This window comes from Mesoplodon mirus, assembly GCF_964341445.2.
Source record: "Mesoplodon mirus genome assembly, chromosome: 4".
Lineage (NCBI taxonomy): Eukaryota > Metazoa > Chordata > Mammalia > Artiodactyla > Ziphiidae > Mesoplodon > Mesoplodon mirus.
This window is the reverse complement of record NC_138979.1, coordinates 73,751,344-73,777,308: the sequence shown is the minus strand read 5'-3', so window position 1 is coordinate 73,777,308 and position 25,965 is coordinate 73,751,344. Positions and strand designations below refer to the sequence as shown.

General features: G+C 39.0%; 1 protein-coding gene across 1 annotated transcript in view; it reads right to left on the bottom strand.

The window, feature by feature from the left end:
• Nucleotides 1–25,965, bottom strand: part of CERS3 (ceramide synthase 3) — a 97,925-nt gene that overhangs the window by 36,909 nt on the left and 35,051 nt on the right. Inside the window, exons 5-9 of the mRNA XM_082619139.1 lie at nt 25,363–25,420; nt 24,355–24,405; nt 20,621–20,713; nt 17,780–17,908; nt 14,329–14,435 (exon numbers count right to left, since the gene is read on the bottom strand). Of these exons, the coding sequence (XP_082475265.1) occupies nt 14,329–14,435; nt 17,780–17,908; nt 20,621–20,713; nt 24,355–24,405; nt 25,363–25,420 (438 nt within the window). The remainder of the gene's footprint in view (nt 1–14,328; nt 14,436–17,779; nt 17,909–20,620; nt 20,714–24,354; nt 24,406–25,362; nt 25,421–25,965) is intronic.

The window sequence follows — 25,965 nt, the reverse complement described above, 5'->3', positions numbered from 1 at the left end:
TTGTTGGGTATCACACTGCAAGTATATGTTTAACTTTATAAGAAACTGAAAAGCTGTTTCCCAGAGTGGCTGTTTTGCATCCCCACCAGCAACGTATGAGAGCTCCAGTTGCTGCTCATCCTGAGCAGCACTTACTATTGTCCTATAGAGACTTTGACACTGTAGTAAAAGTAGCACGCGTGGGATCTTATGTTCAATTCCATTTAACTTTAAATCAAAAACATTTTACCCGAAAAACTTGGTGTATATTGTCTTTCCCAAATCAAAGTTTATTTCTTTAGATGTGTATGTTCCTAAAGGTGAGAATCCTATTCCAAGGCATACATTAAAAGTATAGAAGTTCAAGGTTATATTAAAAGCTATTAAGACTTTACCAGATTATTTTCCAAAATTATAACAATTTAGAAGGCGACCAGCAATTTATGAAAGAAGGGTTTTATTGAACCCCCCTAACCAGTATTAAGTGGGTTTAAAATTTGCTAATTTAAAAAATAAAACAATTCTTTTAACATCTTTATTGGAGTATAATTGCTTTACAGTATTGTGTTAGTTTCTGATGTATAACAAAGTGGATCAGATATATGTATACATATATCCCCATATCCCCTCCCTCTTGAGCCTCCCTCTCACCCTCCCTATCCCACCCCTCTAGGTGGTCACAAAGCACTGAGCTGACCTCCCTGTGCTATGCAGCTGCTTCCCACTAGCTATCTGTTTTACATTTGGTACTATATGTATGTCAGTGCTACTCTCTCACTTCATCCCAGCTTACCCTTCCCTCTCCCTGTATCCTCAAGTCTATTCTCTACATTTGCGTCTTTATTCCTATCCTGCCCCTAGGCTCATCAGAACCATTTTTTTTTAGATTCCATATATATGCGTTAGCATACAGTATTTGTTTTTCTCTTTCTGACTTACTTCACTCTGTATGACAGACTCTAAGTCCATCCACCTCCCTACAAATAACTCAATTTCATTTCTTGTATATATGTGCCACATCTTCTTTATCCATTCATCTGTCAATGGACACTTAGGTTGCTTCCACGTCCTGGCTATTGCAAACAGTGCTGCAATGAACATTTTGGTACATGTCTCTTTTTGAATTATGGTTTTCTCAGGGTATATGCCCAGTAGTGGGATTGCTAAGTCATATGGTAGTTCTATTTTTAGTTTTTTAAGGAACCTCCATAGTGGCTGTATCAATTTACATTCCTACCAAAAGTGCAAGAGGGTTCCCTTTTCTCTACATTCTCTCCAGCATTTATTGTTTGTAGATTTTTTGATAATGGCCATTCTGACTGGTGTGAAGTGATACCTCACTGTAGGTTTGATTTGCATTTCTCTACTAATTAGTGAGGTTGGGCATCCTTTCATGTGTTTTTTGGCCATCGTATATCTTCTTTGGAGAAATGTCTGTTTAGGTCTTCTGTCTATTTTTGGATTGGGTTGTTTAATATTGAGCTGCATAAGCTGCTTGTAAATTTTGGAGATTAACCTTTTGTCAGTTGCTTCATTTGCAAATATTTTCTCCCATTCTGAGGGTTGCCTTTTGCCTTATTTATGGTTTCCTTTGTTGTGCAAAAGCTTTTAAGTTTCATTAGGTCCCATTTGTTTACTTTTGTTTTTATTTCCATTTCTCTAGGAGGTGGGTCAAAAAAGACTTTCCTGTGATTTATGTCATAGAGTGTTCTGCCTATGTTTTCCTCTAAGAGTTTTATAGTGTCTGGTCTTACATTTAGGTCCTTTCTGAGTAATCTTGGTTGTAGGTTTTTCCCTTTCATCACTTTAAAAATGTCCTGCCACTCCCTTCTGGCTTGCAGAGTTTCTGCTGAAAGATCAGCTGTTAACCTTATGGGGACTCCCTTATATGTTGTTTGTTGCTTTTCCCGTGCTGCTTTTAATATTTTTTCTTTGTATTTAATTTTTGATAGTTTGATTAATATGTGTCTTGGTGTGTTTCTCCTTGCATTCATCCTGTATGGGACTCTGTGTGCTTCCTGGACTTGACTATTTCCTTTCCCATGTTAGGGAAGTTTTCAACTATAATCTCTTCAAACATTTTCTCAGGCCCTTTCTTTTTCTCTTCTTCTTCTGGGACCCCTATAATTCAAATGTTGGTGTGTTTAATGTTGTCCCAGAGGTATCTGAGACTGTCCTTAATTCTTTTCATTCTTTTTTCTTTACTCTGCTCTGCAGCAGTTATTTCCACTATTTTATCTTCCAGGTCACTTATCCATTCTTCTGCTTCAGTTATTCTGCTATTGATTCCTTCTAGAGAATTTTTAATTTCATTTATTGTGTTGTTCATCATTGTCTGTTTGCTCTTTAGCTCTTCTAGGTCCTTTTTAAATGTTTCTTGTATTTTCTCCATTCTATTTCCAAGATTTTGGATCATCTTTACTATCATTATTCTGAATTCTTTTTCAGGTAGACTGTCTATTTCCTCCTCATTTGTTTGGTCTGGTGGGGTTTTACCTTGTTCCTTAAGCTGCTGCATATTTCTCTGTCTTCTCATTTTGTTTAACTTACTGTGTTTGGGGTCTCCTTTTCACAGGCTGCAGGTTAATAGTTCCTGTTGTTTTTGGTGTCTTCCCCCAGTGGGTGAGGTTGGTTCAGTGGCTTGTGTAGGCTTCTTAGTGGAGGGGACTGGTGCCTGTGTTCTCGTGGGTGGGGCGGGATCTTGTTCTTCTGGTGGGCAGGGCCACTCCCTGCAGTGTGTTTTGGGGTGTCTGTGAACTTAGTATGTCTTTAGGCAGCCTCTCTGCTAATGGGTGTGGTTGTGTTCCTGTCTTGCTAGTTGTTTGGCATGGGGCGTCCAGCCCTGGAGCTTGCTGGCCATTGGGTGGAGCTGGGTCTTAGCATTGAGATGGGGATCTCTCGGAGAGCTCTCACTGATTGATATTACATTGGGCCAGGAGGTCTCTGGTGGTCCAATGTCCTGGACTAGGCTCTCCCACCTTGGAGGCTCAGGCCTGACACCTGGCCGCAGCACCAAGACCCTGCCAGCCACACGGCTCAGAAGAAAAGAAGAAGAAAAAAAAACAAGAACAGATAGAACCCCAAACCAAATGGTAAAAAAAAACGAGGGGGAGACATGAGACAGCAGGATACAGTGTGGGGGCTGACTTGGGGTTTCACCTGAGGCTTCCTTCCACCCCTGGCTACCGAGCTGCAGAGAAGGCAGGAGCTGCTGCCCCTGCAGGCTGCCCCATCCTCCCTCCAAAACAATTTCAACTTGCATTTTTTGCAGCCTTTGACAGTTCCTTTTGACAGTCTGCTTAGTAGCTCTATTTCCTTTCTTTGTGAGTTATTAGTATAAGACCTTTATTCAAAAAGCAATAATATGGGACTTCCCTGGTGCCACAGTGGTTAAGAATCCGCCTGCCGATGCAGGGGACACGGGTTCAAGCCCTGGTCCAGGAAGATCCCACAGGCCGCGGAGCAGCTAAGCCCGTGTGCTACAACTGCTGGGCCTGGGCTCTAGAGCCTACAAGCCACAACTACTGAGCCTGTGTGCCACAACTACTGAAGCCCGCGTGCCTAGAGCCCGTGCTCCACAACAGAAGCCACCGCAATGAGAAGCCCGCGCACTGCCATGAAGAGTTGCCCCCGCTCGTCGCAACTAGAGAAAGCCTGCACGCAGCAACAAAGACCCAATGCAGCCAAAAATAAATAAATTAGTTAATTAATTTTTTAAAAAAGAAATAATATGAACTCTGAACTCAATATAACAAAAACAATAGCCATTTATCCATTTTACTTATGTAAATTTTTTTAGAAACTTAGGAATTACAGAAAAATATAAAGAGGTTAAGTAAAAATTAAATTAAAATCTCACAACTCACAGGAAACCCAATATATATAATGTCTGGTGAACATAATTTAAGACATCTTTCCTAAAAATACATTATTTAAGGTGTTTCTCCCCCTTCCACATTACCACATGATTTCATATAACAGGGATCACACTATGGTTGTGATTTTTTACCCTGCTTTTATTACTCAGTAATACGTTACAGAGAGCTTTCCATGACAATGAACATATTTATAGATCAGGGGTCAGCAAACATTTTTGTATAGGGACAGACAGTAAATATTTCAGGCCTCTGGGGCATTTGGTTTCGGTTGCAAAGGTTCAAGTGACCATTGTAGTGCAAAACTAGCTATAGACAATATAACAGTAAATGAGTGTGGCTGTGTGCCAGTAAAACTTTATTAACAAAAACAGTCAGTGAACTGGATTTGGCCTGTGAGCCAGTTTGCCAACCCATACTATATACCATCCTATGTAATAGCTGCGTAGAAATCCATTTACAGATCTTATAACTTATTTAGCTAATCCCTTATCGATAGACATTTAAGTTGTTTCCAAATTTTCACTGTATTATAAAGAACACTGAATCCGCTTGTCTGCTGATGGGTGGGGCTGGGTTCCCTCCCTGTTGGTTGTTTGGCCTGAGGCGACCTAGCACTGGAGCCTGCCCGGCTCTTTGGTGGGGCTGATGGTGGACTCTGGGAGAGCTCACACCAGGGAATGCTTCCCAGAGCTTATGCTGCCAGTGTCCTTGACCCCACGGTGAGCCACAGCCACCCCCCACTTCTGTGGGAGACCCTCTAACACTAGCAGGACTTTGAAAGGACCTAATGGATTGAAGGACTTTGGGAGGTGGTAGTGTTAACCTAGTAGATTGACACAGAGTAGGGATTGACACCACTTAAAATAATATAGGGGACTTCTCTGGTGGCGCAGTGGTTAAGAATCCACCTGCCAATGCAGGGGACACGGGTTTGAGCCCTGGTCCAAGAAGATCCCACATGCCACGGAGCAACTAAGCCCGTGCACCACAACTACTGAACCTGTGCTCTAGAGCCCATGAGCCACAACTACTGAGCCCGTGCGCCACAACTACTGAAGCTGTGCACCTAGAGTCCGTGCTCCGCAACAAGAGAAGCCACCGCAATGAGAAGTCCATGCACTGCAACGAAGAGTAGCCCCCGCTTGCCACAACTAAAGGAAGCCCGTGCATAGCAATGAAGACCCAATGCAGCCAAAAATGAATTAAAAAAAAAAAGGGAGTCAAGATGGCGCTGAAAGCATTGGGTTAGAATTCCACTCCAGCCAATTGTTTGACATGTGATTAAAGGCAACCCTTGCTGAGGGTGAGGAGTTGAATAGTAGATTTACAGAGACTACTGGTGGTTCTGGATATTTGCTAAAGAAAATAAGAGGGGAGAAGTTGCTGAGGAAAATCAAAGAATTAACAAGTTTTCCTGAAGGCTTCTTTGAGCTCTTGCCTGCATCTGTGTAATACTGAGGTACCCACCTGAGCGCTCTGCAGTTGGCAGTTGTCCAAGTACTTTTGTTGCAAGAGTGATGGAAACCAAACGTTAATTTTTGGCATCATGGAAAGTGCTTTGGTTAAATTGAGAACTACTCTTTTGGAGATTATGTAGGCAAAAGTATTAATTAAATTGACAACAGTGAAAACAATAAAGAACACTGTCAGAATATTACTTGTAAAGACATTTTGATAAAAATTTTTGATATTTCCTTAGAATTGCTAAAATCCTGAATCAAAGAGTATACTCAATTTACATTTTGGAGTGTATTGCTAGATGCTTTCCAGCAAGACTGTGCCAATTCATAGTCTTGCACCCAGTGTATGAGAGTATCTGCTTCCTTGGATCTTGACCAACATTGTACTTTGTCAGCTGCTACCAAAAACAATATCACACTATTTATATATTTATATTTTTATTTCTTGTGAAGATATATATATGAGTTTTTAAAATTATTGTGATTTGTGCTTTTGTGAACTGCTTCTTCATGGTATCTGTCCATTTGTCCATTTTTCTTTTGGGGTGTTTACTTTTTCTGTTGACTCCTAAGTGCTCTTTATATGTTAAAGGATTATAACATTACTTTTTAATCATGTTAAATAACATCACATGGTTTTGATTCTTACAACTTTGTTTATAATTTTTCTTGACAAATCAATTTTTAAAACATTTTTGTAACAAAAGTTATCAATTGTTTCCTTTATATGAAACAATTGTTTCCTCCATGTTATGCTTTAAAAGGTTTTTCTCACCCCCAACATTTTAAAATATATTTTTCCATATTTTCTTAAAATCCTGGCTCTGTGTAATCTTGAGTCACTTATTTGTGCATATTTTCAATTGTAAAATGGAAGCAATGAGTACCTACCTTATGCATTCAATAAATATATATATATATTTTTGTGGTACGCGGGCCTCTCACTGTTGTGGCCTCTCCCATTGCGGAGCACAGGCTCCAGACGTGCAGGCTCAGTGGCCATGGCTCACGGGCCCAGCTGCTCTGCGGCATGTGGGATCTTCCCGGACTGGGGCACGAACCCATGTCCCCTGCATCAGCAGGCGGACTCTCAACCACTGCGCCACCAGGGAAGCCCTCAATAAATATTTATTAAGCACCAAAGTGCTACAAGGAACTTTGTGGGAGCCAGAAATACAGCAATGAATAAAACAGACTGAAATTCCTGAACTAGTAGGGCTTACATTTTGGTGCCTGCATCCACAGGGAAATAATATATATAAAGCCAATTTGCTATTCTGATTTGCTGGGTCCTTAAGCAATTGTGTACCTTATTCTGTACTCACTTAGCCTATAATGCCCTTCCCCTTTTCAATTGAAATTCTTTTCACCTATCAAAGCATGGACCTCTCCATACCAAAATCTCTGTGCTATTCTGATCACCTCTGAATTTATAACTTTTCTCTGGGCTCCCCTGCTACCAGCTTCTTTAGAGCATTTGGATGATTCACCCTGCCTTGCAGTAAAAGCTCTTATATTAGTTGACTCCTCATTAGCTAGCAAGCTTTCCAAAGGCAGCAGCCATGATGGCTTCATCTCTGTATCCTCCCATCACCTGTTCCAGGGCCTGGTCCCATACAAGGTCTCCTACTGGGAATTTGTCAGTGTCAAAACTAACAAAGGAATCTACTAAAAAATATCTCCTTCATGCATTCTATCAGAGAATGTGAATAATTACCTAAACATAAAATTAAACTCACTGTGGTCCATGCAAAGAACGAAAGAAAAGGACAGGGAGCATATTGCAGGGTTCTGACTGAATGGAGATTTCCCTCTTCCCTCTAGTTGAAGGGAAGACACAGGAAAGAGGATTCCAGTTGGAGGAAACGACATATAAACTCTCAGGTGGAGGCATCATGGAAAATTCAAGGGCTAAAAGAAGACCAGTGTGGCTTCAGGGAAAGGAGCGGCAGGAGGTGGGGGTGGGGTGAAGATAAAGCTGGATTGGTGAATGCAGCCATCTCCTGTTAGCCTTGAAAGTCAAGGTCAAGGGTGTGGCCTTCCTTGTAAGAGCTTTGGGAAGCTTTGCCAGTTTTAGAAAGAAGAGCGATACACCTGGCCTAGAATCATCAGAGCTGGGTTCCAGGACTAAGGCTGCTATTTTCTGGCCTGGTAACCTGCACAACCTCCCATTCCTTGGGTAGAACTAACCCCACATCTCTGAATGAGCGACTCCAGAGAAACACACAGCCAGCTTTGCAAACTGCAGAGTCCTAGAAACAGAAGAGATTGCCATTAAACACAAATGCCTTCAGAGACAGCCAAGCCACTGCAGAGAGGAGAGGTCAATGGCATGGGCGCTGGAGCCCGCTAGATTTGGATCATGGCTTCCCTGGGGTCTGCAGCAAGTTACGTAGCTTCTCTGGGCCTCAGTTTCTTCTGTAATAAAACAGGTCTCACCTTGTCAGGTTGTTGCGAGAATTAAATGAGTTGACAAATGGGAAGAGCTTAGCATATAGTAAGCACTCAGAAATGATAGTTATAACATTACTATTACCATCATTATGATGAGATAGCTTTCCACCACCACCCCCTTTCCTACTGCAGAGGGCTTCATTAATAACACAGGGAGGGCAACACCCAGGGAGTGCCGCTGAAATAGCTGGATTTTCTGCATATCAGGGAGAAGGAGGAGGCCGCTTTGGAGGGGAGGAGCCGGCTAAGGAGTGGGGACCCTGTGCTGTGGGAGGACAGAGGGGACTGGAGGCCCAAGAAGTGAAGAGGAGTTCAGAAGGGAGGATAGCAGTTATGGGGCTTCAGTTGCATTTTCAGGGCCTCTTTCTATGGGTCTCACTGCCCTTACTAAAAGATGGTCCAATCTCTCAGCCTTGATTTCTTCTGGTCCTTTGCTAAAAGGAGAATGGGAAAGAAAAAAAACAAATCTGCCTTTCTCAATTTTGTGTATCAAGTGTGCAGACACACGAGTGAACCCACAAACACTTGCACATTTACCTTGTGGGTCCTGTGGAATCTCCCTTTTCACAGAGAATACTCCTCAATTCATTCTGCTCTGTACGCTGGCCTTTAACCTGTATAAACGGATGCACTACCATGGTGCCCATGGATTGCAAAGCTCGGCCTTTTTCCTGTTTTGGGTTTTTCCCCCCATTTTTACTCTTTACTCAATCACTAAAGTTTACATGGTTTGAAAAAAATCACATTGTTGGTATAAATAGTAGTTGGTTTTGCTGGGCTGGATAAAGCAGCCACCAAAAGTTGTATTTTTCTAATGAAAGTTAAAGGTCTTTTTTTCTTGCTAATTGTAGGTGTTAGCATTAAGCCTTTTCAGGATAACAAATACTGGTTCTACAGGTGCGTAATTGCTCACCTAACATTCTAGAAATGGCTTATATTTCGAAGTGACCAAGTAGTTGAAGAAAACTTAATAATACTTAGGTAAGGCAATGATGCCTGCTCTTAATTATCAAATTTAGTAACTTAACTGGAAACATATCTCTTTTGTGTTTCAAATGTCCTGTTTCTAATCTTGATTCTTTCATAACTAGCTGTGTGATCCTGGAACTATCTTAGCTTCTCACGTGAAAAACAAACAGGGTTGCAACGCTTCAACAATATCTATGACACAAAAGGCAAGAAGGGGAAAGGACCATTCCCGTTAGATGACAGCTGAATGCAGAATGTGATCCTGGGCCAAATCCAATAGTGAGGGAAAAAAAGCAATGAAAGGCACTATCGGATCAACTGACAAAACTGAAACATGGATGGTAGATTGCTACCTTTCCTGAAATTGATAACTATACTGTGATTCTGTAGAAAAATGTCCTTGTCCTTAGGAAATACACACAGAACTATTTAGGATTAAAAGGACATGATGGTTTCAACTTTCAACTGGTTCAGAAAAAATATGTATACATATATATATGTATATATATACACACACCCACATGTGTGAGCACGTGTGTGTGTGTGTGTGTGTTGAGAGAGAAAGAGAAAGAGAAACAGAGAGAGAGGGAAAAATGACAAAGCAAATGGGGGAAACGTTAACTGGTAAATCTGGGTAAAGGCAATATGTAAGAGTTCTCTGTGATATACTTGAAATTATCCTGTAAGCTTAAAATTATTTCCAAACACATAAATGAATAAAGGGGTTGGACTAAATTATGAATTTAAAATTCAAAAATTCTATGGACTGTTGTAGCTGTCTTTCATAAGTTTACAAGCAGCAACAGAAGTGCCAAGCCTGTGGGGTGTGGGAAGGAGCTCCCCTGAGGGCTCCTTGTTGAATGAGATGCAGAGCAAACACCTGCAGTGTCATTTGCTGTCTCCTCTATAAGCTGTGTGGCTGGAAAGTCCAGTTCTGAGATACTTCAACAGAGCCTCTCTGGCACGGTGCAGCCCCTCCTCTCCTCTGATGACTGTGGGAAGGGCACTGTGCCATCCCAGGAGGGCGAGGAAGCTGACCCTGGCACCATCAGACCCCTGCTCTGCCCATGACTCACCATTCAGAACGGAGGGCCCAGGCCTTGGGAGGAAAGAAAGGACCATCGTGTCCTCACTCTTGTCTCTCTCTGATGGACATCAGCTAAGAGCACTGCTGTATGCTTTCAGCTTTGTTGTGTCTCGTCTTTTCTTAAAACTCTCCTCTCTCTGGGAGATGGGTTTTAAGAGTTTCAAGGGTTTATATGGCCTCATTGCCCACAAAATTCTCTTTTGTATGAGGCTTCTCAGGGTACCATTTTTCTATACCAGTGAGACCTGGATCATCAAAAGATGAAGCCCAAAGTCCTGTGAACCACTGGTGGGGAAAATAAAGTTACCACTAGCATATGTACCCTTGGAGGTAAGGAAGCTATTTATTTGAGTATTATTCACTATTGGAAATGTTTTATTTTTTATTTTCTTAACCATTTTAAAAATTGAAGTCTATTTAATTTACAATGTTGTGTTAGTTTCAAGTGTACAGCAAAGTGATTCAGTGATACATAAGTGGATCTATTCTTTTTCAGATTCTTTTCCATTATAGGTTATTATAAGATATTGAATATAATTCCTTTGTAGGTCCTTGTCGTTTATCTATTTTATATATAGTAGTGTGTACCTATTAATCCCAAAGCCCTAATTTATCCCTCTCCCCGTTTCCCCTTTGGTAACCATACTTTGTTTTCTATGTCTGTAAGTCTATTTCTGTTTTGTGAATAAATTCCTTTGCATCATTTTGTTGGATTCCACATATAAGTGATATCATATGATTATTTGTCTTTCTCTGTCTTATTGTACTTCACTTAGTATGATAATCTCTAGGTCCATACATATTGCTGCAAGTGGCATTATTTCATTCTTTGTCACAGCTGAGTAATATTCCATTGTATATATGTACCATATCTCCTTTATCCATTAATTTGTCAATGGACAATTAGGTTGCTTCCATGTCATGTCTATTGTAAATAGTGCTGCAATAAACATTGGGGTGCATGTATCTTTTTGAATTAGAGCTTTCATCTTTTCCAAGATATATGCTCAAGAGGGGGATTGTAGGATCACATGGTAACTCTATTTTTTAGTTTTTTAAGGAGCCTCCATGTTGTTCTCCTTAGTGACTTCACTGATTTACCTTCCCACCAACAGTGTAGGAGGGTTCCTTTTTCTCCACACCCTCTCTAGCAATCATTATTTGTAGACTTTTTAATGATGGCCATTCTGACTAGTGTGAGGTGATACCTCATTGCAGTTTTGATTTGCAGGAAATGTTTTATTTTTTTCTTTTTGGAATATCCAAAAAATATGGGTCAGTATTAATAGCCTTCAAATACATGAAAAAGGTGGTGGATACAAAGATTTCTTCTACTGCCATCATGAACTGCTGCAGGCTAGGAGCTGCGTCTCACTCATCCATCAGCTCCTCACAACATCTAGCAGTGGTGAGTTCAAGAAACAAAGCAATGAGCCAGCACTGCCACTCGGAAACTTCGGTTGAAACAGTGCTCCTTCCCTTCAGATCAATCAGCCTGGACTAAATCATTCTCTGCTCTTTTTATTTATGGAGGAAAACTGTCAGGAGTCAGGGGAACCGTTTATCTGACCTTTGGAGGGTCCTTCTAACCGAATGATCTCGGGTGGTATTTGTATAATATTCAAGTAGATAGATACATCCAATAATTCACAAATATAGAAGTCATTATTTTGATACAATAGTTGGGAATACAATGTGAATAACATAAGCCTGAGATTTAAATGTTTTTGAAGAAAAATGCAAATAAATGGGGGTAACCAGGCAATTAGATTAAAGCAGTTTGGCCAGTACCAACTGGAATGTCTACCTAATGTTGACAGTAACACTGTTTAGAAAATCAAGGTAATTCACTCTTGCTGACACTGACTGAAAACTGGCTAAATTAGATCCCTGAAAAGAGCAGGAGGAAAGGAGAATTGGGGACACAGTTGTATGAACACAAAAGGAAACTCATGGGGGGAAAGCAAATCTGCTTGAGGCTGGGGGAATAAAAGGAAAGGAGAAGAAAGGGAAAGACACGCGTGATGTAAAACTCCTGTTCTGGGCTTCCCTGGTGGCGCAGCGGTTGAGAGTCCGCCTGCTGATGCAGGGGACACGGGTTTGTGCCCCAGTTCGAGAAGATCCCACATGCCGCAGAGCGGCTGTGCCCGTGAGCCATGGCCGCTGAGCCTGTGCTCCGCAATGGGAGAGGCCACAACAGTGAGTGGCCCGCGTACCACCACCACCACCACCACAACAACAAAAATCTCTACAAATTACTTGAAACTATTCCCATCAAGAAATGGAGTCTAAATTTCCTTCCCTTAAATATGAGCTGGCCTTAGTGACTTGGATTCAATGAAGAAAATGAGGCTGGAAGTGACATGCTGTGACTTCTGAAGCTGGGTTATAAAAGGAGACACAGCATCTGCCAAGCTCTCTCTTGAACTGCTCACCCTTGAAATCCATTGGCTGTGCTAAGAGAAGGTCAGGCCAGTGGAGGGGCATGGGCATGTGTTCCATCTGACAAGCCCAGCAGTGGTCCCAACCAGCAATCAGCATCAACCAGCTGATGTCATGGGTGTCACCTGAACCTTGTGGGTGAGGAAGCCTTCAAGAAAACACCAACCTTGACTGCCCAGTGACCATCTGACTGTAACCACATGAGTGAAAACCATGTAGCTGAGGCCTGTCAACTCCCAGATCCATAAGAAATAGTAATAATAATGTATTGTTGTTTTAAGAAAGAGCCCTGCAAAACATGGCATGTTGGTAAAGTCTAGCCTGCAGCCCGTTTTTCTACAGCCAGCGATGTAAGCTAGGTTTGGTACATTTTTAAAGGGTTGTAAAAGAATCAGAACCAAACAAAGAAAAACATGCAACAGAGTCCATATATGGCCCTCAAAGCCTAAAACGGTTATTCTACGGCCCTTTATAAAAAAAAGTTTGCTCACTACTGTCTTAAGCCACTAAATTTTTCAAAAGGTTTGTTATACAGCTATAGATAACTGGAACACATGGTACTTTTTGAACAAAAGAAGTGTCACCAACAGGCAAATGCTGGATTTAGAGCACCATGAAAGTCACACTGAAAAGCCACAACTCAACTGCTATCTGCAAGTCAATACTTACCCTATCAATAATTGCTATTGTACAATATTCTAATTTCATAAACACACTTGATCAGCCAAAGCAAAAGTGATGGTAATATGATTCATCAACCAAGAAGAGTATCTTAAACATGTATCTCAGATTTGATTCTAGAATAAACTTTAAATTCTCAGAGACTCATTAATAATTTTAGTAATAACAGCTGGCATTTACTGAATCCTTACTGTGTTCCAGACGCTGTTCTAAGCTATTTCATATGTATTACTTCAATTAAGCCTCAGGACAACCCTTATTTACATTTTACGGATGAGAAACTGAGGCACAGAAAAAATGATCTAACCTGTACAAGATCACACAGGTAGTAAGTCTGGAGCCAGGACTGACTTGCATCTGTGAAGTTCATCACTGCATGATGCTGCTCCTCTCCAGAAAAAAATGTCTAATCAAGACACCCAATCCTGGGTTAAAGAACGCACCTGGCTTCCACAGGGCAGGCAGCACCCACACTCTCTTACCAGTCTTCCCTGCATGCTGCTAGTTAAGGGTGCTCTCCACCCACAAGGGATCAGGCCTGAAACCTGGGTCCCCATTTCATTCCGCTGGAACCTAGTACCTCCAATAGCACTAGTTTTTCTGTTGAGAATATCTGAAACTCCTAGACTATCCCCAAACTACAGTTAGTTTTAAGCTGTTCTTTCCAAACCATCAATGTCTTCCTCACATTTTTCCTCTGGTTTCTGTCAATCAACACATGGAAAATTATGCTTGCCAAAGGAATGATTGTCAGGAGAGACACAACATAGGTTTTACGTTGCCAGCTCTTGGCTAAACAAAATCAACAGACTGACCAAGAGCCAGTGGTCCAAATCACTGTTAGGACCAGTGATCATGGAAAATGAAATCAGCATCAGTTTCCTCATCTGCAAACTGGAAGTGATGATACCTATTTTTATGATTTGTTGTGTAGCTAGTGCCAAGATGTATGAAGGGCCTAATCCAGTGTCTGGCATTCAATTAATGGTGGTTATAACTATTGTAATTTTAACACAGAATTTGCCTCTCTTTTAAAGAGCTGATAATTGGCCAATGACATTTCACTGAATAACTGGAAAAGCTGTTATTCACAAAGAAAGATCCAGATTCATGAAACCAGACACAGAATAAGAGTTGCTGCTTCCCATTGGTTACACATCTTTAATCTCCCTTTGTAACAAGCCTTTTCACATTGGAAGGTGTGGTTTTAATTATCTATAAAAATGGCCCCTTCACATTCTTCTTTCCAGCTGAACTTGGCACAAATAGCTGGAGATCAGTGTAAGAAAGAAAGAAAGGGCAATGCTCCAACCTGAACAACATGCAAGGCCACCTCAGCACAGTGACCAAAGGCACACACAGCACCTTGTCTACTCACCAGAAGGGAAAAATAATGAGGCGGCTGATGAAAAATATGATGGAGAAGATGAAAAACAGGGTGTTACAGGTTTGCTTCCATCCGGCATAAGAAAACATCTTAGCAGACTGAGAAAATAGAAAGAAATTGCATTCAGATAGGGTGATATTCATGTAAAAATTTTAAATTAAATATTTATAAATTAAATTATACCTGAGATTTGCTTCAAAATCTTGGTGGGGGTTGGGTTATGGATGAGAAATAGCTGAAACAAGATTGGCCATAACGATAACTGTTAAAGCTGGATGATGGGTCCATTGGGCCCATTATACTCTTTACCTTGCCATATGTTTGAAACTTTGCATAATATAATGTTTAAAAAATTAGTTAGAATGACTGTAATATTACTCCTGTATTTCACAAGCACTACAAATTAGCATAACTAATTTTAGCATGTATTTTATCTGGGCATTTATTGAATTTCTCCATTTAACTGGGAGGAGAGCTGGATTGAAGAAAGGCTGGGATATGAGTGAAGTCCTGGACTGGGCTGGGCATGTTGCAATCAAGGCAGTTACTTTAAGGCAGATGACAGAAGAAGTGGAGTTAGGAGGCAGCCCTTGGGGCCATGCCCTGGTTGAAGTAAAGTTTCAAGCACTTGATTTTCCCTACTTACTTTAAGCTAGACTGTAATACTCATATTATCTGTGTTGAGTGAAAAGAATTACAGAAAATGTTGTTTAATGTGGTACTAATGTAATGAGGATTTTCTCTTGCATTATCCAGAGGAGCCCAAGGCTGAATGGGAAAGAGACTGAAGTTGAGGGTGGAAGGTGGGCAGGTGGGTGGTGTGGCTCAGCCCTGCCAGTTTCAGAACTGAAATCACCCAGGAACCTCAGTGCCCATCTAGAACAAGAGAAGCAGCTTATTACATTTCAGGAATGGTTTACATTGCATTTTCCCTACTTACCATGGGGTAAGAATGCGATCAGACTATGGGATTGGCAGGGGCCCAAAAGGGAACAGCCTCCATTGCTGAGACAGAAGGCTGGCATGCCAGCTGGGTAGGACTTGCGTATGGGGAGAAAGGCCAGAAGTTTAGAGGGCTTGGAATGGAGTGGGGAGCTGTTTGAAGGGTCAGAAGGTAGGCCAGAACAGGAAGCTAGAGATGTGCATAGGCATGAAGAGTGCTACTTTGCCCCTACTTTTAATGGTAAAGTAGCACTCCTTTGGGCAAATGCACATGTGGCCTATTCTGGGCTGTGCAAAGATGGATATCAGAGAGTAACCCCTCTCCTTTGCTAAGTATCAGTCAAGATAGTGTTAAAGTGTTGGGTCCTGGATCCAAACTTAACATGCAGAAAACTAGAGAGGATCATGAAGATGCATGAAGAAGGCACAAGGTTGCTTATGAGTAAAAATTGTAGATGCTGAGGCTGTTCTTCCTTGCAAAGAAAGAACTAAGAAATGACCCAACAACTGTCTTAAGGAACATGAAAGATTAATAGTCTCCATCTTTAGGAAGGTCTAAACAGGCGTAAAAGTTGTACCATGTCTGGGTTCAATTAGAACTTGACTGAGAGGACAAACACTAAAACAAACTACTTGAGGAAGCTATGGAATAGGCACTCCTGGAGAATATAAAAAATCGGCCCCACGCCACTATTCAATGCTGTTTCTACCACCAGCTGATGGAGGGTACTGGCCTCGCTCACTGAACCTCAAGTTAGATCATGACTTGTGAATCAAGAATTATTGATGATCATTAACAACATGAAGCTGTTCTCATAGTTTACCCATGTAGGGACCTGAGTTTGACGTTTCATTTTTCTTCTGTTTTTTACCTAAGGACCTCAGAACATTTTCAAACGATAGTGAGCTAAACTGCACAATATACCCTAAGAGGTAGATATGACTTCTCATGCTATAGCTGAGGATAGAAACAAACCATTAAGTGATTTGTCCAGGTCACCTAGGGAGCTATGTCATTTCAATTGCAGGGTAGACAGGGATAACACGGTGTTTATTCCCAGTCCCAACACCTAACGCTCCCTTTTAAAGTAACACAATGAAGCTGTTTTTACGGTGGACACACACCAAAGGCAATCGAACTAGAGGGTTAGAAGAATAGAGTAGCATAAAATTTTTAACTCATGGCCAATTTGGTCTTAATTTTCAGGCAGGGTTTCTGAGATATGATCGGAGAAGGAGGTAATTATAGCAGAGATGTCTACATTCAGAGAGCAACACACGGAAAAACTGGCACAACCCTTCTTCTGCTAAGCCACGTGCTGCCCTGAAGCACATAAAATAATATTGACCATTAGAATGGTATTTACATGTCTAATTATGATTACATACAAGAAATACAATTCTGTACACAGCTAATATTTTAACAACAGCCAGTTGCTTTGAAATGGATTCAAATGACTTCTGGTTATATCTAGAACAGGGTTAGGCAAATTACAGTTTAGCCTATGGGCTAAAGCTGGTCAGCCCTTGAGTTAAGAAGGGTAAGAATGGTTTTCACATTTTTAAAGGGGTATAAGAGAAAAGAAAAAACAACAAAAAAGAAAAATATGTGCCAAGAGATCCTATGAGGCCCACAAAGCTAGATTTACTACCTGGCTCTTTACCAAAAAGTTTGCTGAACCCTGATCTAGAAGAACAAGATTTTATTAAATTAAATTTAATTTCTTCCATATCAACTTACATTCAATTATTAGCCCTTGAAGAGGCAATCCTGAATGCAAATGGGTTAGCATCATTTTCCCCGGCTTCATTATAAATGAGTATATTTAAATGATGAACAATGTGGCTCTAAGTACAGCAGGACCCACTGCCTCAGGGTAAACAGGAACCAAAGCACATCAGAAACATGTAGAGAAAACAATCTTAATTTTGCATTGTTCCTTATATTTTGTGTAGTTTGGGATTAGGAAGACTCATGTTTTAATGTCCCCTGCTCTGAAACATTCCTTCCTTAGAAAATAAATGTCATTTAAATAAACATCGGCTCTCATTCCTTAAAGCTGGAGGAGGGTCCACGCAGGGAGGTGCAAGCATTCAGTGCGTATTTAGCTTTGCTTAAGTGAATATACGGTGCCAATCAACTTTAAAAATCTACAATGTCATAGTCCAAGTTTTCCATTTACAAGCTTAGAGTTCATTCCTTCTTCAGATACCTCAGCTTATTTCCTAAGCTAATATCTGCATGCAACTTGCATAAGTGGAATCCCACAAATTAACCTCTCTCTCGAGTACCATGGAGAAAGAAGGTTAGAAACTAAAAACTGAAAGCTTTCCTTCCTTTGAGCTTGAAAGATCTGGGGACCTAGAGACATCTGCAGACTTTGGGTGTTTTCAGGACAGAGAGCTCTGCTAAATCACTCACAGACAATTCTTCCTGTGAGGAGTCACAGTTAACCCAGGACATGGTATTGTTATTAGCTTTTTAATGGCAAACGTTTACCTCCAGCCAAATGTCGGCCACATCGTGTAAAATCATCACGAGGGTCCCACTGCGAATATAATTAGCACACCAAGAGAAGCTCATCAAACTAAGAGCAGCCAGGTGGTGGATGACATGAGCTAGAAAATCCTATATAATGAGGGGAAATGGAAACCATTCAGCAAATGCAGTTATTTCTCAATCACTGGAAGAGATAATAATAATAATAATTTTAAAACTAACAACTTACATCTGCATATTTTGAACTTTGTAAAATGCTTTCACTTTTATTCTTAAGCACAATCCTTGTGAGGGAGATAGAATAAGTGTTATCCTCATTGATTAAGTCATTTAACTTTGAGATAGCATTGAATAGTTGTCATCTAAGTCCTAATATCTGCTGTTCTTCCCACTGTTCTACAGTGGATATATGTACACACACACACACACACAAAGACATACATACACACACAAGCATATTCCTGTGTACATTTACATTTATTGTTACTTCCCTGCCTAATTCTAAGACAGATATAATAAAACTACACAACTATTAAAATAAGAGTTACTGCATATGAAATAAGGAACAAATGAAAGTGGAATAACGACAGTAGCAAAATACTTCACACCCACCAGGATAGCTATAATAAAAAAGACAAACAATAACAAGTGTTGGCTAGGATGTGGAGAAGTTGGAACCCTTATACATTGCTGGTAGGAAAGTAAAATGGCATGGCTGCTTTGTTAGAGTCTAACAATTCCCCCAAAGGTTATACATAGGACTACTATATAGTTTAGAAATTCCACCCCTAGGTATATACATGAGAGAAATAAAAATATATGTTCATGCAAAAATTTGTGCATCAGTGTTCATAGTAGCATTATTCATAATAGCCAAAAAGGTAGAAACAAACCAAATATCCATCAATTGATAAATGGATAAACAAAATGTAGTATATCCATATAATGGAATATTATTCATTAATAAAAATTATTGATACATGCTACAACACGAATGAATCATTATGCTAACTGAAAGGAGCCAGATACAAAAAAACATATATTGTATGATTCCATTTATATGAAATATCCAAAAGAGGCAAATGCATAGAGGCAGAAAGTAGATAGTGGTTGCCTGGGGCTGTGGAGGTTAGAAGAAATGGGGAGTGACTGCTAAAGGGTACAGGATTTCTATTTGAGGTGATGGAAATAGAATTGACTGTGGTGATGACTGCAGAATTCTACAAAATACTCAAAACCATTGCATTATGCACTTTAAATAGATTAATTGTATGGTCTGTGAATATACTGATTAAAATGTTTAAAAAAAACTTAAAGACTTCAGTTTCCTTGTAGCCAAAGTAAAAGAATAAACATGATAATAATAACAGCCTAATTTATTGAGTACTTACTATACACCAGAAAGTGCTTTGTATGAATTAACTTGTTTAATCCTCACAACTGGAGGAGATAAGAACTGTTTTTAGCTCTACTCTATATATGAGGAGACAGATCTAGTTTAGCAAATGTAACCAACTAGCTCAAGATGTTAATGAGTGGTGAAGTCAGGGATCCAAACTTCAGCAATTTGACTCCAGAGCCTGTGCTTTACCCAACTCCTAATAATTTTATGTCTCTGAAGACGTGTATTTACAAATATATGACATATATCTACATTTAATTTTTGAAAAGGTGTCCAATGCACCTGTAAATAATAAAGAGAAAGCAACTACTGAAAAAAATAAAAGGATCAAAAGTGGGAAAAAGATAGGATCATTACAGGATCAACCTACCTGAGTATGTCTATGAAGACCTTCTAAATAATGATTATTTTCAATTCTATCCCTTGAGAAAATGACTCAATCAATTAAATTTTGATATATTCTTAGCCTAAATTAAGTTAATAACAGTTAAACTATAGCTATTATTAAGTTTTCTGAAAAAGGAAATCATTTCAATCAGATTTTTTCACAGTATGTTCTTATGGTTTATTCTGTAAGTTTCTTTTCAGATCTCCAGTTGAGCAGCTGACTGGGCCCCTTAGTGATAGATTGTACACCATCGCTCACTCAAACATCATTTAGTCAAGCCAACTTGGTTTTATTTCCTTAATACTGAATTCAACTTAATTTTATTTATCACCCAAATTTTGCTACAAACCAATCTTTTATAGAGAGCGTAGCATATAAAGTACATGCCAAGAGTATTTGTCATTTGATCTGTACTGCTAACGTATATGAGGAAATCCGTGACTGCATTGAGGGTATAATATGATTTTCTGTACCAGCAAATAGGAATCAGTAACAACCAAACAGTTCCTAAAATACCACACTTTGTGACCTCAGAGGATGCATTTAGTATGCCTGTGACTCAGTTTCCCTACAAATAAAGGAAAGCTAATAGTGCTTGAAGCGATGTTTTCTAACAAGGATCTTGGATAAATTAAGGAAAAAATGTTTTCAAAGTCACTGAATACATCAAAAGAATTATATAAAGTGGTCTGTAATCAACTAAAGGACATGGCTGTAGAATTAAAACTACTAGCACTTTTCTTCTTTGCACTGAAGAACACTAAATTCCCAAACCAAAAGAAAGAAACAGACATCATAAAGGAGAGTTCTTATCTTATTGAACAAGTGTAGAGCTTCAAAGTTAAAGTTTCTATAATGTTTCACTACAAATACTTACCAAGGCACCAAAGTATGAGCATATTTGCACTATTCTTTGTGTTATAAAAGCAAAAAAGTTATGAACTGGAACTGAACATATATAAAAATATGATTTAAAGATCAGGATTTGGGGCAGGGGGATAAAAACTTTTGAAAAAAATGGATAAAGTAATTTTGTAAATAAGACACTTACCTTCCTCTTGATATCAGAGCCAAGGCTAAATAAGAGAGACCAATAAAAACTCATCTCCAAAATGTAGTACCAGTACTGAGATGGCAGCAAGGGCTGAGGAAAACGAGAGTAATTCACTACTTTAATGTCTCCATATAAACAACTCATTTTAAGGATTAAAACTATTGTTTATACCTATTTATATTCCACAAAATTCTCCCAAATAATAATGTTTTACATTTCAACTTCTGAGAAGAAATCAGAGACAATATTTTGAGGCATTTTGTTTCTAAAAAGGGAGACAAGAATTCCAAAGTCAAGTTAAATGTGTTGTTTAAAATTTAATAAAACTACAACAGGTGTAAAAGCATTCTTTTAGTTGAGTGAGAGTTAAATTAGAAAAGTAATTTTAAAATCTTTACTTAAGAACAATGGAAAAGCTGTTCTGCTTGTCCCACAAAATACCTTGTTTTATATTTCTTGAATACTACTCAAATCTGATGTCCTAACCTCTTTTGTAGTGACAAGATGGTGATCCAAATTGGCCCATTCTCAAATGGGACAGTAATAAAATATATACAATTATTTAAGTACTCTAAAAATGTCTCCTGAAAAAAACAATGAAATTTCCATGGCTAGAATTTTCTTTAAAATAGGAGGGGTGGTGTGCTTATTTTAGCTAAGCTGAGACATTATATTACTTGGTGTGATGGGTTGTAACATTAATGCCCTCAATGAATCTCACCTTCTCATATTCATGCCCTGGCACAGTCTCCTCTAACATCACCAGGAGGCCTTTGAATCTTGGCCTTTGGTCAAGGGGACATAGCAACTATGATGCAATCAGAGACCTCATAAGCACCATGTAAGAAACCTGAGCTATCCTGCTGGAGGTCACAGAGTAGAGCATCAAGGTGTCCACTGACAAAAATATAAATGAGGGCACCAGGGACATGTGATATGCCCTAGCCAGACTGTCAACTAACTGAAAATGCATGAATGAACTCAGCTAACACCACATGGAGCAGAACTGGTCGGCTGAGCCTAGCCAAAATTGCTAATCCATATCATAAGCAAATAAATGGTTGTTGTTTTAAGCACTAAGCTTTGGTGATGATTTATTATACACCAGCATATAACTGACACACCTGAGAAGTGAAGAGTAAAGCTAACACATTAAATGGAATAATTTTCTGGTCAACTCATCATCCTTGATAAGGCCAAGAAAGAATAAGAGTTTCTTCTTTCTTCTATGACAAACAAGCCTGTATGAGACTAACCCTCCTAGTGAGAACTACTTAAAAATATGGATAAAGTACAGAAAAAAATATCTGTTTGAAGGCATTGGAGAACAACCAAGGCATCCAGAACCTGTGGAGCCAAGATTTCAAAGAGAAGAAAAATGCATTAAATGGAATCCTTTATTTCAAGTGCATCCTTAATTCAAAAAGTACTACAGACCCTAAGCAGGATAGTTTCAAAGAAAACCACACTTATGTATAGCATAAAGTCTGCATTTGCTAATTTATAAGCAGTATAGAGCCCTGAGACTAAGAAGCAGTAGTTAAGTAGGACTTTTGGCAATCTCATAGTGCTAGGAAGCAAACTGGTATTCAGGGCCAGCCAGGGAAAAGGAGTCCTGGTAAATACTATAATCTTTTATTTAAAACCACTGTAAGGGAATACCCTAGGAATATGGGTAAGTTGTAAATACATCTGCCTTCACAAAGACTGGAGTCTATATTAAATCAGTTCAATCACAGATAAAATTTAAGGTGATCTGTCTCTACTCTAACTGCTTAACAGAAGTGAAAGTAAGTCCTCTCAGGAGGTAGATAATACCATTTCTAAGCATTATTTTTCATATGCAATGTCTATCATTCAATCAAATGTTATCAAGCATAAGGAGACAGGAATAAGAAAGAAAATAGACCCACAGGTGAGCAAGATATTGGATTTATTAGACTGACTTTAAAATAACTTTAAAAACTAACCAGGTATTTAAAGTTATTTTAAAAAATCAGTGGGAATTTTCAGTAGAGAACTGGAATCCTTAAAAGAAGAATTAAGTGAAAATTTGAGAAATGAAAAATAGTATAACTAAAATTGAGAACTCAAAAGATGTGTTTAAGAGCAGATTAGACACTGCTGAAAAAAGCACTAGTGAACTGGAGGACATGAAAGTAGAAAATATCCAGAACTGTGAAGGGTCTGAGATTTTACCCTACTTGCAAGTTAGCTTGCCATAGTTTCATGAATGCTGATAGAAGATATGAGACTCCTGGGTCAGAGATAAAGGACAGCTTATTATTCATACTAATACAGTTGCCAGAATATCAGTATTTGGGCCAGTTCTCCCATCCCAATTCCCATGGCTAAACAAAGAGGGTCAGGTGACATCTGCACATGCAGTGAGTTTTGCTACCAGAGAGGAACACTGAGGTAGGGAACCTAAATCTTTATAATGGACAGTGACATGCATACCAATTGCTCCAGAGGAGACATTATCTCTATCTTCCAAGGTTGCTTGCCATACAAACATCTTTGAAAAGACAGTACAGAATAAAAGTCAGTCCGTGTATCACTTCATATGACATGCAGAAATGCAAGAGGTCTGTGGAGAACTGTGTCTCTATAGACCAAAGCAGTAAGGCAAAAGGATGGAAAATATTAAGGAAAGCATAAGAGAGCTTCGGGACCTAGCATAAAGGTCTAATATATTAGCACACTTGTAATTGGAATTCCAGAAAGAGAGGAGAGAGAGAAAAGAACAGAAACAATGGCTAAGAATTTTCCAAAATGGACTTAAGACACCAAGCCACAGATTAAAGAAGTACTATGGACAATAAGCAGGATAAATTCACAGAAGACCTCATTTATACATATCATATTAAAATTGCTAAAAGACAAATACAAAATATTAAAATCAGAGAAAAAGGACACCAGGTGAAGAAGCAAAAATAAAATGGACAACTGAATTCTTAAAGAAACTGAGGGGATCCAGAAGACAATGGAATGACTTCTTTAAAGTGCTTAAGGAAAATAACTACTAACCTAGAATTCTATGCCCAGCAAAAATACCCTTTAAAAAAATAGGGTAAAATGATAACATTTCCAGACAAGCAAACCAAAGGGGCTTCTATGGCCAGAAGGATAATAATCCCAGATGGAAGCATGGAAATGCAAGATGCCAAGGAACAGCACGGAAAGGGCAATTTGACTGATTTACAAATCAATTATTGTAGTGACTTGTAGGGTTTTAAATATTTGAAGGAGGGGATAGGAGTAGTCTGATGATCTTTCAGTGACTGGAAAGAGGTAAGAGCACTCATTTACATTAGACTCTGATAATTGAAGGATGCATATGGTAATCTCTAGGATAATTACTAAAAGAATAAAAACATGCATAACTGAAAAGCTAATATAAGGGAAGAAACAGAATAATAATTTTTAAAAAACTTCACTGTCCCATAAAACAGTAAGAAAAGAGTACAATAAATGAAATGTATCAGGTAGTACAAGCAGAAAATAAATACTAAGATGGTAAATTTAAACTCAAATACATAATTACATTAACCATGAACAAAGAAAAGGAATGAGACAAGTGAAGGATAAATAAGGAACAAGGATAAGTAAGCTCCAGTATAGAAAGAACCAAGGACTTCACTGAAGTGGACGGAGAGCAGGAAGGGACTCAGACCTAAATCAGGGGACAAGCTGCTGAGGAGGGAAGGGACTAAATCAGTGTGACTTACCTGTCTAGGATAGTCATTCCAAACCTCCCAAAGGTCATATACCCAAGGTTTCTGGAAAAACAAGGAACCAAGAGAAACTTTGTCAAAGGCTGATTTCAGCAGAGACATAAGCCCTTCCTTATGTCACTGATAGGGAGGAAATGTGCACAGTAAGATGCACTTTAATCACATTCCTGCTGCTCCAGCTGCAGCTCTCTCCCTCCACAGGTGTTTCTACTTGTTCCTATACAACACCCCTGTGACATGCACGACTTCTAGTGAATCTGGAACCAATAATAGTCCTGTGTCACAAAGGAAATTACTTATTTCAAACAAGTGCCTCTTCTAATGAAATTATTTCTGAACCAATTAGATTACTGCTTCTGTAGCAATAAAAATATCTTGAAATATCCATAGCAATAAAATATCTTAAGAGAAATCTTGAAAGAATCTTTAGAGACATCTCTAAAAGCTAGCTATCTTTTTTTTCTGCTTAACAATTTACTATTAAGTTTATACATCACTTAATGAGGTAATTATTTAATAATTATTTAAACAGACAATGCAAAGAGAATATGGTAAGGAGAGATTTGATTTCTAATGGGCAAGAAATGAAAGTCTTCATAAACAAGTGGCCTTTGATATGGGACTAGATGGAATTTGATGGGTAGAGATAGAGGGGGAAGGGCAAGACATTTCTGGCAAAGGGGATAATATGTGCTAAGATCCTAAAGTGGGGATGTGCCAGGTATATTCAGTGGATTGTCAGTGGTCCAGTTTAGTTGGTGTGTGGGTTGCATGAGTGAAAATAGGGAGATATTAGGTTTAAAAACTAACATTACAAATGCAAAACTTCACAAAAGCTTTGAAAGACAGACTGAGGAGTTGCTATTTCTCTAGGCATTAGGGTGAGTAGAGGTTTAAAAGCTGGTTACCTTATTGAAAGTATTATATCCCAAGGAATTCACAGGCAGGAATTTTAAAAATTAAAGACAAATTCCAATCAAAGATATCAGAAAGACAACTTACATCATAAAGAAATGCAATTCCAGCAATGGTAATCATTAAGTAAAATGTAAATCGCCAGCTGCCAAAAGAAAGAAAAGTCTTGTTAAGGTGACTGACAACTGAGGAGAAAAACACTTGCTATAACAGTTTGGAAAGAATGCACATTCTGGAGTCAGAAAAATCTAAGTTGATATCCTGATTCTGCCACTCGTTGGATGGCTATAAGTTCAGATAAGTAACTTAACTCATGGAGCCTTAATTTCTTCATCAATAAAATGGGAAGAACAAGACTTACCTCAAAATGTAAAAAGAATCAAAGATAACTTATGAAAAATATTGATCATAGTGGCTGGTATAAAGTAAGCAACAATAAGTCATAGCTACTGTTATTATTAATATGCCTAGCCTAGTTCCTGACACATGATAAACGATGGTTTGATATTAGTATTATCTAAGTACTCATTTCATCCCAATTTAATTCCCAGTGAAAAGGTTTCTATGTCACTAGACTTTAGTCATGTCTCTGAAAAGCAGATTTTGAAAGAATATTTTTTTCTCATGTATGGAGAAGGACCTATACAGTAGATTAAGGGACTTAAAAGACCAGTTGTAATGCACAGGTCT